Here is a 15,946-nt window from a genome sequence, read left to right on the forward strand (position 1 = left end):
GGAAAAATGGAGGAGATGGTGTTTAGTGTCACTAGGTATTTCATGCAGGGCTCATTCCATAGAGAAGCTTGTGACTATAGCTAAACACCCTCCATCTGCATCAACAGATCTTGGCCAGTGGCATCCATTATTCAACTCCACTTGGTAATGGCTTCTGCTGAATGGTGGAAGTGTGTGGATGTGTGTGTGTGTGGAGGTTAGAATAACTCACACACACACATATCATAGAGGGTATCTGTCCTGGGTGAGCTCACTGCAGACATTCCCAGCTGGATACAGGTCAGCAGTGCCTCTTTGTCCCTGCAAGTGCAAAGACATAAGAACAGTGTCTCTCTGTGTTGCAGGCAGGGGAAGAGGTGAAGGTTGTTGGAGGGCTTTCCACTTGTGCCTCTCCATGGAGAAATCTGCAAATTCCTCTTCATGGAGAAAGAGATGAAGTCTGTTTTCCTTTAGTGTTCTTAAACTGCTTTTTCACTTGAATTAACAAAGGAATATTTGTTCTTGGTGAAGCCTAAATTCCAAGCAAATATGCATCCTGGCACATGAATTAGAATCTCACCAAAAACGTTGCAGTGTTAGGTGAGTCCGAGACATGGTCTTGATGACCTGAGATCCATCAGTGTCCCTTTTCCACTCAGGAGTTAACATGACCCCACAGTCCCGGCCCCCAGGGACTCCTAATAGAGGAACAGAGAAGGAGATGTTTCAACCAGTATGTCCACTTGGCTGCTGTTCAGAAAAAAAGAATTTAGACCAGGAGAAATTATTGAGGTAAAGATCGATAGTCCAGACTAATAAAAATTAATATCTTCAGCATGCAAACTGTTCTAGACAGTGGATTAATATCCTTTAGATATAGAGGACATTTTGTAAGTCATTAACAAAAGGATAAATATAAGTAGGAAATGGGTAAAATGTTCAAGTTCAATGGTAAGTAAAAAACTACAAATTAGCTAAATATATTTCATCTATCAAATTGGCAGTATTTATAAACATAACCACAGTACTGGGGATGATACACAGGCATTTGTTACATACTGGTGGTGGCATGAGCACAACTTGTTATAGATTTTTCTTTGGATGGGGGAGAAGAAAGATATTCAGCTATTTTGTGATACACACCAAAGCCTCAGAATGCTTGTATGCCCTGCTCTAGGAGTTTTGCTTACAGAAACTTTCAAAGGCAGTAATCATATACTTAGCTAAGAATGTTCATCACATAATTTTCATCACAGTGAAATAATATCAACTACTCAAGTGCCCAATAGTAAGAGACTGGTTAAATAAATTGAGGTGTGCATACAATAAAATACTATGAAATCAGTACATATGATGACAAGAATATTTGATATATGAAAAGATATTCATAACAGATCATTAAGCAAAAGAAGCAAGTTACAAACAATAGGCACTGTGTATTTGTGTTTGCAATATTATTGGAATTACAGATGATCTTCATCTTAAAATAATGATTTTGTTTTAAGGCATTAAAACAAAATGGAGGACTTTATAGAATAAGCCACTTAAAAATTCTTCTAGTGTGCTATCCCTCCAAGATTCTCTACTAGAATGTTTATGATACTCATAATTGGTCATCCTTTTTTATCTTTTCTATATCTCATATCCTCAAGGCAGTCTTTTTCCATGAAATATTTTGAGATCTGGTTAGGTTCTATCTCAAAAGGGACTGATTGGTTTCATTTGGGTATTCTGTAGAAACACTAACTCTTGATTATCTGAAAGGTTGACAAATCTGGCTGTCCATAAATAATCCAGAGTCTCAATGGGAAAATAGACTCAACATTGTCTCCCAGCAAACCTGTTACCAGAGCTATTAATGATGAGAGTGATGAATCAATCTGAAGTCCTTTCCTAATTTCAGTAGCAAACATATATTACTTGATAGGAAACAGCATTACTATTGAAAACAAAGAACTAATGGGAAAGGGGAGCATGGCAGTCCTAATCCTCAATAAGAGCTTTATAGGGGTCACTAAATTGAACTTGTGCAAAGGCTTTTCATTGATTATATTTACAAATTAAAGGAAAGTAATGCAAACTACCTTTCTCGACTGATAGGTTGCAGGTTGAAGACATTAATGACCCAGGTACATAAACTGGGAATAAAGGATCATTTGGCAGCCGAATAACAGAACTGGGTTTTAATTCCACAGTGGAATCCTTATCAATCACTCAGCAACCATGAGTTTAGACAAGTTCCTTGATAGCATTAAACCTTTTTCACCATCTGTTATTCGATGGGAATAATAGTACTCACAGGCAGATATTTGGAAGGACTTAACAAGACAAAACATCTAACGCTTATTGCAGGCCTGATACACAGTGAACATTAAGCAGGTATTGGCTGTCATGGTTATTATTACTGTTGTTGGAAGGAATGTATCTGCCTGAATGTTGGTTGAGCATAAGCTCTGTGTGAGACACTGGGCCAGGTACTCAGTAGCATGAACTCAGAGTGCCATAGATACTGCCTTCAGGGAGCTCAGTGTTCTAGCTGATGAAAGAAGCAAATGCATGTGACCAACTATAAAGCAATAAAGTACCGTGTGGGTTTTATATAGGAAGGACTTTTACGACTGGAATCATAAAAAACGATGATCTCTCTCCTCTCCAATACTGTCAGAAGCAAAATGCAAATCCCATATTTCTTTTTTTATTCTTACTTTTTAATTGAAGAATAATACAGAATGCACAAATAATTTGTGTGTTGCTTAGTGAATGTTTACATGTCTGTACTCATGTATATACTACCCACATCGAAATTAGAACACTTCTAGCATTCTAGACGTTTCCCTCATCATATTCCCATCAGTACCTTCCCTAGAGATAAATACAGTTCTGAAACCAATAGATAAATTTTGTCAGCTTTGAGCTTCATTTCAGTGCAATAATGTAGTCAAAGCTTAAGTTCTTATCTGGGCAGAAAAGGGGGATAAAAAGAACAGACCAAGATAATAAATTCCTAAATAATAAATAAGAAAGTTTTAGTAATGAATATGTGTTTGCTATATAGAAGGCCCTCCATATGTGTGGGTTTGTAATGAACATGTACAGACTTTTTTCTTGTCATTATTCCCCAGAAAATACAATGTAACAACTATTTACATTGAACTTACTTTGTATTAGGTATTATGAGTAACCTAGAAGTAATTGAAAGTATACAGGATTATATCTGCAGGTTTAGGAAGATCCTGGAACCACCTGCCATGAATCCTATGGGATTACTAGATCTCTAAAGCAGATGAATCTTACCAAAGTTAGGCAAATACACAGGTGAGAATGAGGAGAAACCTAAAACATGATGAATAAAGGTCATGAGGCATGCTGGTTATCACCCGTTAGAAAGCAGATACCTCCATGAGCAGTGATCTCTAGGATGTTACCTTTAGTCAGCCCTGCCAAGTGGAGAATAAGAAAGGAGGACATGGAGACATCTCCCTCCAGAGCCAGTCTGAAGAACTGCCAGTAGGTGGACAGAGACTACCGGAAATTGGGTGATTTGTAAAATCAACTCCTACTAAGGAGATGAGCTGCACGCTGTTCTGTTCGTACCTTTGGGAGACCCACATTCTTTCCCCAGTTCTGGAATTGTGGTGGGCAAAGGAGAAGGTGGGAGGGATAAGGTAGACATAGATTGCCCTGTGCCTATGTCCCCATGCCAATGAGAACATTTACAGCAATCTTGTTTTTCTCTTTGTTCAGATTATTACTTTGGGACTGTGATGATCGCAGCTATAGCTACTACGTCGAGGTTTCTACCAATCAGCAACAGTGGACCATGGTGGCTGATAGAACGAAAATCTCCTGCAAGTAAGTTGCCTCCTTTCAGTAATTTATTCCAATTGCAAAAGCAGTCTTTCTGATGGATTTAGCAGTTCCAAGTGTGTACTCATGGAACCACCAAATTATATTCTTCTTTTGAGGTTGAAAACATATTACAATAATCCTTTAGTTTTGATAAGTACTCATACGGGAATTTACTTGAGAGGACCAAACAAGCTTTCTGTTGTGATTTGAACTTGACTCACATTTTCAAAAATAACATGTATCTAAGCAGGGAAAAGAAAGATACTTTCCTTGCGCAATCCTCTCTCAGATCTTTCCACATCCCACACTACTCCTTTAGGGTATTTTTTTTCTTCCTTAGAGAATTTTGCTGACGTGATACATACTTCAGAAACTATTCTGGGGCTCTGTCTTATTCCCCAGTCTCCAGGTTAGCTAAAAATTTATCTCATCTCAGTGTTAGTTAGCTGTTACCAGAATTAAGGAAAGCCTTGTGCCGTAGGCTCTTCACAGGCAGAGGCATTTAATGCACTTAGCATGGGAGCTCTGAGCTTACCTGGTTGCAGGAACAGCTACTGGGAAGGATTCTGTCGGTTCTGACCAGCCTAGAATCATAATACGTGAATAGAGCCTTTTTGTATAGAGCCAGATTCTCTGGGAGACAAGACAGAGCAAATGACTGATATTTCTTTTTCTTTTTTAAATTGCATTATAGTTCTGTGTTAGTCGGATTTCTATCACTGTGACAAAATACCTGGGAAAATCAACTTATAAGGAGGGAAAGTCTGTTTAGTTTCTTGGTTTCAGTCCATGGTTGCCTGGGCCTGTGGTGGCACAGTAGCTCAGGGCAGGAACACATGACTGAGGAGGCCTGTTCACCTCATGGCAGTTGAGCAAGGAGAGAGGAAGGAGCTGGGGTCCCAGTATTCCCTTCAAGTTCTTGCCTCCAGTGCCCTAACTTCCTTCCACCTGCCCCACTTCCCAAAGCTTCCACCACCTCCCAATAGCACCACAGGCTGACAACCAGACTTTCACCACAGTTGCCTTTGGGGGACATTTTATTTTATTTTATTTTATTTTTTAATTTATTTTTATTGTAAACAAATGGGATACATGTTGTTTCTGTTTGTACATGGAGTAACAGCATACCATTTGCATATTCATAAATTTACATAGAGTAATGATGTTGATTCATTCCGTTATTTTTTTCCTCCCCCCCACCCCTCCCACCCCTCTTTTCCCTCTATACAGTCCCTCCTTCCTCCATTCTTGCCCCCCTCCCACCCCCCATTACGTGTCATCATCCACTTATCAGTGAGATCATTTGTCTTTTGGATTTTTGAGATTGGCTTATCTCACTTAACATGATATTCTCCAATTTCATCCATTTGCCTGCAAATGCCATAATTTTATTATTCTTTATAGCTGAGTAATAGTCCATTGTATATATATACCACAGTTTCTTTATCCATTCATCAATTGAAGGGCATCTAGGTTGGTTCCATAGTCTGGCTATTGTGAATTGAGCAGCTATGAACATTGATGTGGCTGTATCTCTGTAGTATGCTAATTTTAAGTCCTTTGGGTATAGGCCGAGGAGTGGGATAACTGGGTCAAATGGTAGGTCCATCCCAAGTTTTCTAAGGCATCTCCACTGCTTTCCAGACTGGCTGCACTAATTTGCAGTCCCACCAGCAATGTATGAGTGTACCTTTCTCCCCACATCCTCTCCAACACCTATTGTTGCTTGTATTCTTGATAATGGCCATTCTAATTGGGGTGAGATGGAATCTTAGTGTAGTTTTGATTTGCATTTCTCTTATAACTAAAGATGTTGAACATTTTTTCATATATCTGTTGATTGCTTGTACATCTTCTGTGAAGTGTCTGTTCATTTCCTTAGTCCATTTATTGATTGGATTATTTGTATTCTTGGTGTAGAGTTTTTTGAGTTCTTTATATATTCTGGAAATTAGTGCTCTATCTGAAGTATGAGTGGCAAAGATATTCTCCCACTCTGTAGGCTCCCTCTTCACATTGCTGATAGTTTCCTTTGCTGAGAGGAAGCTTTTTAGTTTGAATCTATCCCAGTTACTGATTCTTGCTTTTATTTCTTTTGCTATGGGAGTCCTGTTAAGGAAGTCTGATCCTAAGCCAACAAGGTGAAGATTTGGACCTACTTTTTCTTCTATAAGATGCAGGGTCTCTGGTCTAATTTCAAGGTCCTTGATCCATTGTGAGTTGAGTTTTGTGCAGGGTGAGAGATAGGGGTTTAGTTTCATTCTGTTGCATATGGATTTCCAGTTTTCCCAGCACCATTTGTTGAAGAGGCTCTCTTTTCTCCATTGCATATTTTTGGCACCTTTGTGTAGTATTAGAAAGTTGTATTTATTTGGGTTTGTGTCCATGTCCTCTATTCTATACCATTCATCTACCTGTCTATTTTGGTGCCAATACCGTGCTGTTTTTGTTACTATTGCTTTGTAGTATAGTTGGGGGACATTTTAAATCCAAACTTTGATGGATTCACATACTATAAATTCACCTATGTAAAGTGTACAATTCGGTGATTTATAGTATACTCACAGAGTTGTGCAGCCATCACTTCCAACATTCCAGAACATCTTCATCACCCCAAAATGAAGTCTTCTCTTCATTACTAGTCAGCCCCCCATTTCTTTCCAACTCCCCCAGCCCAGGATTCAATAATCTACTTTCTCCCTCTATAAATTTTCATATTATGAACATCTCATATAAATGAAATCTTATATGACCTTTTGATCCTTGCTTCTACTTAGCATGATGCTTTCCAGGTTAATTCATGGTTGTAGCAATATTTCAGAGTTTTATTTTATTTTTTTTTTCTAAATTTTTTGTTGTTGTTGCTGGATCTTTATTTTATGTATTTATATGCAGTGCTGAGAATTGAACCCAGTGCCTCACATATACTAGGCAAGTACTCTACCACTGAGCTACAACTCCAGCCCAAAGCTTCATTTATTTTTAAGAATAAATAATATTACATTGTCTAACCAGATTTTTTTATCCATTCATCAGTTGATACATATTTGAATTATTTCCACTATTTTGTTATTGTGAATAATGGTACTATGAACAGTTCTATATAAGTTTTCATATGAACATATTTCTTCAGTTTTCTTGGGTATAATCCTGGAATTAGAGTCACTGAGTCCTATGGTAACTGTTTAACTTTTTGAAGAACTGCCAAACTTTTCTATAGCAGCTACATTATTTTGTATTCCCACCAGTGGTGCATGAGAGGGTCCAGTTTTCCACACCAGCACTTGTTATTGTCCATTTTTTTGATCATAGAATGTGGAAGTGAAGTGGCATATTATCGTGGCTTCAATTTGAATTTACCTCTTGGCTAATGATGTTGAACATCTTTTCCTGTGCTTACTTAGCCAAGATTTCTAAATAGCATAAATGCTGGCTTATCAGAGGGTGTGCTTGAAACCATCACCACTACTATTATACTGTTACAAAGCATGTGTATGTTGGTGAGGTAGCACTTGCTACTGTAACAAATAATTTTAAATTGCTATTGTAACAAATAATTTTCAGAGACATAACACAATAGTATATTTCTCAGTCTTATAACAGTCAGGGTGGGTATTTGGTTGTCAAGTGGTTCTTCTCCACAGATGAATGAGGAACCCACGCATCTCCCTTCTTATAGTTCCACCATCATTTAGGACTCATCAGCATCACCTACATCTAGCTGGTAGATAGAAAAAGAAAAAGAAAAGAGAGCGTATGCTAATGTGGCTAAAAAAGTATAGTCAGTTCCTAGCTGGGCAGCCACTTCCAGTTGAAGCACAAATTCTCTGGACATCTCTAAGTAATATCCTAAGTAATATTCTAGTACCTGCACATATTTTATCTCTTTTTTTTTTGTTGAATACAAAATGCTTGTGAGGTGTTGTCCTTATTTTATAAAAGAGAAAAGAAAGCTCAGAGAGAGTATCTTTTCCAAGGAGTGGAGCTAAGATTTAAAACCAGGGCTCTTTCCAGTGTACCACATTGCCTCCTAGTACCAGAGAATTGCCTGCGTGCCAAGCCAGGCTAGATGATGGAAAAGGAGATGAAGTGGCTAACTTATTCCCAAGCTCTTGAGGATCTTTTTTATGAAACTGGAGGGCTTCCAAGGCCCATGAGCAATCAGCCAGCCATTTGTCTTTCCAGAGTGTCTGCTTATTGAGTGTACAGCTCCCAGACCAGCACTGTGCTTCCTCTAAACATGTCATCTTTGATGCCCATTCCTTATGACATTTTTGTATGCTATAAAATATATTCCTCATCTCTCTCTCTTTTATGTTCCTTTGCCAAAGGTGCTATACCAGATGTGTTTTTAACAAGATGTGGTTAACTATTGACCAGGCACATGTCATAATGATTTTGTATTTAGTGAAATGTTTTTTTTTTTTTTTTTTTATTCAAAAACCCATTCACTCATTAAATCCTCTCATGTAACTTTGCATTAAGTCATCAGCATCTTTATTTGTTTGCTCCTATTACTTGATAGATTTAAATAATTTATGTTTTTAACTTTGTATTTTAGCACTTAGATGCTCCAGCAATAAGTGTTTTACATATTAATAAATAAATAATACAGTAGAAGAACAAGAATAATGAAAAGAAGCAAGTGCCTGTTAACCCTGTAAGGACCAATGGAACCCAAGGTTATGATTTTACATTTACAGGCATAGAAAGAATTTATTGTACTTCCCATTTTCAAGTTAGGCCTAAAGAAATTGAGAATATATGTAAATGATAAAAAAAAGACTTCTTAACTAACATACTCCAGAGAAGACCTCAAGAGAGGATTCTGTTAGTTTCAAGAATTGTAGTCTGTTCTTTATTGAAATAGAATGTGAGTTGTATCATAAAGAAAATTATGTGGAATATTTAAAGATCGTAACTCTGCCTCTTGATAGCTTTCTTCTTTGTCAAGAGGTAAGAGCTCAGATTTCTGCTGTCCTCTGAGAAATGTCCCAGGAATGAGGTGCTCCCTGTCTCTGAGCTCTGGGGTGGGTATTTTCCTTCTAGGGCTCCTGAGTTCTTTCTGCTAGACTTGACACTTCTCTTGTTTTCATTTCAGGGTAAAGCGTCATCTCTATTGTAGATAACCTTGCTTTTGAATTAACTAATTTATATTTTATTTATTTGTTTTCATTTGTGTATTTTTGCAGTTCTGGGGATTGAACCTAGGGTGTTGGGCATGCTAAGCAAGCACTGTACCATTGAGCCACATTCCCAGCCCTGTACTGACTCATTTTTTAAAATCACTTTTTAACCTCTCTTTCTTCACCTAATCTAATCCTGGACACTTTAGCCTTATTTCAAAAGATTTTACTTTTCCAAGCATTGATTCCTTTTCTCTGATTTCCTCTAAATTGTTGAACAGTTACTTTGTTGATTAACTTCAGCTTTTAACATGCATATGGAAATTAATTTAAATGATGCAGAGAGCATTTCATAAAAAGTAAAATTTTACCTTCCCATCTTCTGTTCTAGTCCTTAGAGGTAACTACTTCTGACTTCTTTTTTCTTTTATTAGTTTTTCTAACTTCTTGACTTTAATATTTTAAACCTCTACTAATTAAATTATCAACTTTACTAACTCTGCTATAAAAATGATACATTTAACTCACTTAACCACTCATTTTTGTTAGTTATGATTTTTATTTTAGTTCTCTACTATTTCTCTTTTAGAATTAAACAACATACTTAAACCTCAGTTTTTTGAGTCGGACAATACTGTCAATTGTGGACAGTATTTCCTGATTTCCTACTGTGTTGATGAAGAAATTACTCCCCTCCATTTCCCTCTCCCTTTCCTCTTCCTACTTCCCAACCTCTGTAAGCTGTCCAGCCACACTGACATTGTAAAGGTTTATGATGTGTACACTTCGTTCTGTAACCTATGCTGAAATTTTCCATGTGTTAACTATAAAATGATCCTGAGAAGGGAAAATCATGAAGAGCTCATTATAATATTCTGATTATATAAACATTGTTTGTTCACTCCACATCTAGTAATTGAATGTGCAGTGAGAGAAGTATTCTATGTCACTAAGCATGTGCCCCTCTGGGAAGAATTGTTCCCTGTTCAGATCTAATAGATTAGATTTTCTTGGGAGTGTCGGAATTGTTCCACATGTTAAATAGCCTTTTTTTTTTTCTGAAGTTCCTAATCACCTCTTTTTCCTGTTACAGAAGCTTCTAAAGCTTCTAAAGTATTTATTCATTGGTTAATTTTGAGCAGATTGCTTCCTACACCCACTCTACAGCTGTGCTCCTAAACTTCCTTTTTCTTTCTTCTCTAGATTGGTAGTATTGTTGCTTGGATTTCTTTCTTTCGTCCTTCCTTTTATTTTTTTATTTTTATTTTTATTTTTGTGGAATGTGTAAAAGGGTTTCCCTTTGCATGACATATTGACCTTGTTCACTTACTTACTTGTTTCCTTGAAAACCTGATTGAAGTGGAATGTCAACTGTGTTATTAAACAGCATTGCTTATAATAAAAATTGCCCTGGTCACTAAATTGCATCTATCCTGGGAAGACTGTAAATATCTGGTCAGGAGACAGCTGTGGGCTTTCCTGAGTGTGACAACTTCTGTAAATTCACATGTTCCTTGTGATTCTGGGATCTATGCTCATGGAACTGTTACAAGGGATATTGGTTTCTATTTGGAATGTGAGACTTCTAAACCACAGTATCTCCATACCTGCCCATTATTGAATTTTATCCACTTTTACCTGATTATCACCACACAGCAAAAAGAATATCTCCTGAGGCAGTTATGTAGACTACTAGAAAGACTCCTACTGGGAAGAAATGCCTGATGCTGCCCTGGTGGCTTGCCATATTTTCCATTCTCTTCTCCTGGGTGAATCTGCAGCCAAGTGTGGCTTGTTGTGTCTTTTGAGTCTGATCATTTTGTTAAGAAAAGGATTATTCCTGGCCATTGCACTGTGTAAATCTGTAAGTTTTTTTTTTTTTTTTTCTTTTTCTTCCAGAAAAGTTGTATGGAAAGCAAATTTTCAGAATTCTTGCACATCTGGATCACATTTGGGCATAGAATTCAGTTTCTTCTGAAGATTAAAATCTTGGACATATTGCCATCTAGCATCTAATGTTGCTGATGAGCAATCTGGTGTCAGTCTAATTCTTGTTCCTTATACTAATTTACCTTTCCCTATAGAAGCCGTTAGGACCTTCTCTTCATCCCTGGGGAACTTAAAGTTCACAAGTGATACAATCGGCCGTGAGTCAGTTTTCCTCCATCCTACTTGGCTTGCTTCAATGTGGAAATCTGCCCAGTTCTCAATTTATGAATGAATGATACTTCATTTGTCTGCCACTTTCTAGAAATTACCAAAACTCTTTGCTATCCCAATGGCCTCCCTTCCAGTTTGCAGTACCGTTATGTGAACATATTCATTTGCATTTCTTTGATGGTAGTTGGTTTTCAGGAAGGGAGAGAGAGGTAGATGTGTCCATTGCGTAGACCGTCATGCACCTGAACTTCCAAAAGCTCTGCTGCAGGGATTGACTCACAGTCAGCTCTTAATAATCCTGAGTGACCTTGAATCATTTCCCTTTCTTTTCCTGGGCCTGGCTGTACCTCTGCCATGTAGTTGTCTTGCTTCATGCCAAAGTGGACTTCCTCACATATTGACGTCATTTGTGTTCATATTTTTAATCATTTTGTCACTTTGCCATGGTCCTCTTGGATAATGTTTGCCAAAGTGTGAGTTGCCTCAGCCATCATCCCTCCCAGACTGTGCCTGGGGCAAACATTTTGGCAAATGTAAATAATCAGATATAAAGAATTGAACATGGGGCTGGGGCTGTAGCTCAGTGGTAGAGCACTTGTGTCACACATGCAAGGCACTGGGTTCGATCGTCAGCACCACATAAAAGTAAATAAATAAAGATATGTGTCCATCTACAACTAAAAAATAATTTTTGGGAAGAATTGGGTAATAATGAAAACAGCTTTTCCACATGAGAGTTCTTGAGTCATAATCTAGAACTACCTAGTCTCTCTAGCTATTAACTTCTAATTTTCTCACAAATGTTCTGTCTGCCTACCAGATTTACCACCCAGATTCCCTTCTGAATAATTTTTTCTTCAACTAAGTGTTCATTAAAAATGATGTTACGAGGATTTTTTAATAACTCAAGAAAAATACTTACATAATGAGATTTTTTTTAAACAGGGTACGAAATTATAGAGGTATTATCAAAAGTAGGGGAAAATGATGAAAGAAGAAAACCAAAAGGAAATATGCCAAAATATGACTAATGGTTGCTTTTGTAGAGTAGGATTATGGTAGTTACTTCTAATTTTCTACACTTTTTGCTAATTCACATATATTTATTTTAAAATCTAAAAATTATATTTGAAGAAAATTTTTTTTTGCTGCAGCAGTAAATGTTTTGTAGATGTCTGTCCTTGTCATTACTTGAGTAGCATATGCCAGCAGAGTGGCATGCTTTATTCACTGCCAGCAGTAAATCAAGGAAATTAAATAAGTGCTGTACATGGCAATATCCCAGCAGCTCTTCAGGACCTTGACGCCACTTACCCCAGGCACAAGTTGTCTTCCCTGAAAAGGACACTTGAACCACACATTTTCCTCATGCTTCCCCGGGGAGGGCCCTGGTGCTGCTTTTCCTGAAGTACTTCTTCCTTTGCCTTCCCCCAGAAGCCCATTTCTACTCGAGTTGCCCTTCACGGAGGGGCCTGGCCGACAGGAGGTGGGGGCACCTTGTAGGAGCAAGCAGTTTCTATAGCATCCTAACTTAGGAAGTGCCCTCCCTGAGAAGCATCTTCACAGATGCTGTGTCACTTGAGAGACCTGCGTGGGGCCAGCTGTCAGCATGATTGTGTTCATATCTGAGCCCCCTTGCCGACTGTACTATCCCTTAGAGTCAGTAAGTGACCTGGGGAAGGGCAGCGTTCTGGGTTCTGATTCTGTAGCTGGTGCTCTTTATTTCACCCAGGAATCTTAGAAAGAGGAATCATGTTTCTTCTAAGTGCTGCAGTGACTGAGGACAACTGGATAAATTAAAGGTGGAGAGTTATAGCCTCAGTAAACGCTTCCACAGTGTGGCAAGATTGAAAAATGGCACATTTAAACCTTGACAATTGACTTTGTCTGTGATTTTCTGCATCTGCTTTCCCATTTTTGGTGACAAAGTTGAGAAAGCTTTCTTTCTGCCCGTTTGTTTCTTAGTCTGACACTCAAGAGCACAAAAACATTGGGCCAGTTCCAGGAGGTCACTGCTGGACATGTGATCGGAAATTGATTGTAGGGGGCTTGGTGTCACTAACGTGATGCATCAGAAAGCCAGTGGGTTTTAGAGGAGAAAATGCCGTCACTGTCGACACTGCTGATAAGTTCACAGTCAGTGTCAGGGTTTAGTTTCCAGGAAGGGATTGAAGCTCGTGACTGTCACATAGATCCTGTGCTGAAATATCACTGTTTTCTTGTGAATTTCTGCTGTGGTAATTTCTCATCCCTGCAGGGTTGGAGGAGTGTGTTTACTTGTTCCTTCTGGAAGTGTGAGCCAATTAATGGACTCTGGTTGTGTAATTGTCACTTTTAAACTGCTCAATGAAGATTTTATTTTTCTCTTTCCATGCTTAATTCCATTTTTCTACATAGCATTTGACAATAATGAAAAAACAGTCATGTTCTTTCTTGTATTTTATTTAAAGGGCAAACATTGGTGTTAATTTTGTCAAGACTTTTAGAATTTGAACATTAAAAAAACATGTCCCTGTAAGAAGAATGGCAAAAAAAGAAAGAAAGAAATGAAAGGGAAAAAATCCAGATGTCACACACCTGGAGGTCAGTTTTGATACTTGGCAGATCCCTGTGTTAATGATGAGGTATCAGAGCTTGCCCTATGGAAGGCATCTGTTTGTTGGACCAGGCTTGGAAACACCTGTTAATCAGACTTGTTCATGGGACTATGGAGTACCTTGAATAGATGAATATTTTATTCAGGTGTTTATGTGTCAGTGTTTGGGATCACTTCCAGGGCCTTGTGCATGCTAGGCAAACACTACCATTGAGCCACATCCTCAACCCTAGAAGAATATGTTAGAGTAGGAAACATTAATAGGGAGTCTGTCATTTGTATCTGAATCTTTAGAGGGGACTTATCTTTTTGTATTGCAGAAGATTTTGTTTTGTTTTGTTTGTGGTACTGGGGATTGAACCCAGAGCCTCATACATGTTTGGCAAACACTGTACCACTGAGCTATATCCTCAGCCCTTTTTATTTTTTATTTCTTATTTTGAGACAGGGTATTGCTGTATTATCCAGGCTGGCCTCAAGCTTGTGATGCTCCTTCCTCAGCCTCCCAAGTAGCTGGAATTACAGGTGTGCACCACTGTGTTAGTCAGGTTTCCATTACTGTGACAAAAAACCTGAGAATATCAACTGGAAGAGAAAAGATTGATTTTGGGTTACAGTTTCAGCCCACAGTCAGCTGGCTCTGTTGCTGTGGGCCTATGGTGAGGAAGAACATCATGGTGGAGAGGGCTTGGTGAAACAGAGCTGCTCATCTCATGGCAACTGGGAAGCAGATAAAAACTAATAGGGACAAGATACAGTTCCTAAGGGCACACCCCGAGAGACCCACTCCTTCCAGCTGTGTTTCACCTCCTATAGTTGCCACCACCTCATAGTAGTCCATTCAGCTGCGAATTCCTTAATGGACTAATCACTGATGGGATCAGAGCCCTCATGATCTACTCACTTCCCTAAATCCCCTCCTCTGAACATGGCTGCACTGGGGACACTTCCTTCAACCCATGAGTCTTTGAGGGACACTTCATATCCTAACCACAGCAACCACCATACCCATTCCTTGGAATATGTGTGGAAAGTGGATTTTGATACTAAGTATATGATCTACCTGGCTTCTAAATTTAGACCTATCTGAAGGTCCTATGGACCCCCAGTGGGGAGGCTTCTCCCTTCTCAGAACATTTAAGAGGTGAAGACTCTGGAAGGAATGAAGTCCTCTTGGGTAGCAAATGAGGAGGAGGGAGAATCAGAGAGCTCTCGTTTCCCTCTTCCTTACTTAACCCAGGGGCCATATTATTCTGCAAGTGTAATATTTTTTTTCATGCCTATTATAAAAAAAATGAAGCATACCTCAATGGAACTTAGTGAACTGTGTGAGCACACTTAAAATGTACATGGCCAGAAAGATTCTTCTTTTATTATAGAAGTAACTTTCATATTAATATTGCATTCCAAATGACAGAAATAAATCAAGATCACACGAGTCCATGTGCCGTCACTTCTCTTCTTCCGTACTCCACTCTAGCCAGCCTCCCCACCTTCTCTCTGCGTCCTCCCTGGAGTTGTCTTCGCTTGCTGGAGCAAGAGTAAACTTCTCAAGCACAACTTGGCCTCATCCCTGCTTAGGATCATTCATTACCCTCATGTTGGATCAAGATCAGGATTCTTTTTTTTTTTGGTGGGGGGGACGAGGAGGGGTTACTGGGGATTGAACTCAGGGGCACTCAACCACTGAGCCACATCCCCAGCCCTATTTTGTATTTTATTTAGGGACAGGGTCTCACTGAGTTGCTTAGTGCCTTGCTGTTGCTGAGGCTGGCTTTGAACTCATGATCCGCCTCTTCATCCTCCTGAGCCACTGGGATTACAGGTGTGCGCCACTGCGCCCGGTAAGATCAAAATTCTTCACGCGGCCTTAAGAGCCCTCAAGGGTCTGGCCCCTTTTGCCCTTCAGGCTCACCTGCCCCACCCCCCAATTCTCCATGTCCCCGTCCCTCAGGTTCTTCTCCCTTCCTACCATGCATGATGCTCTTCCCCACTACTGATCCTTTGCCTTTGTCATGGTGGCTTCACTCTGGGCCCACCCACCTGCCCTTTGTCTGGTTGAGCTCCATTATCCTTTCTTTGTCAACCGAAGGGTCACTTTCTGAGGAAAGTGTGCTCCTTCCACTCACCTCCATCAGACTGCTTGGTTATCCCCTCATGGAACTGAGCTCCTTCCTTCTCAGCCCATATTGTGGTTTGCAGTAACCCTTTCTTGGCTACTTAAGCTACTATTGTT

At 39.1% G+C, this 15,946-nt stretch overlaps 1 protein-coding gene across 1 annotated transcript in view; it reads left to right on the plus strand.

Moving 5' to 3' along the window:
* The window catches only part of BTBD9 (BTB domain containing 9), a 447,416-nt gene that overhangs the window by 369,866 nt on the left and 61,604 nt on the right, over positions 1-15,946 (plus strand). The window contains 1 exon segment of the mRNA XM_079148343.1: positions 3,724-3,831. Coding sequence (XP_079004469.1) covers positions 3,724-3,831 — 108 coding nt within the window.

Source organism: Sciurus vulgaris (genome assembly GCF_902686455.1).
Source record: "Sciurus vulgaris genome assembly, chromosome: 7".
Lineage (NCBI taxonomy): Eukaryota > Metazoa > Chordata > Mammalia > Rodentia > Sciuridae > Sciurus > Sciurus vulgaris.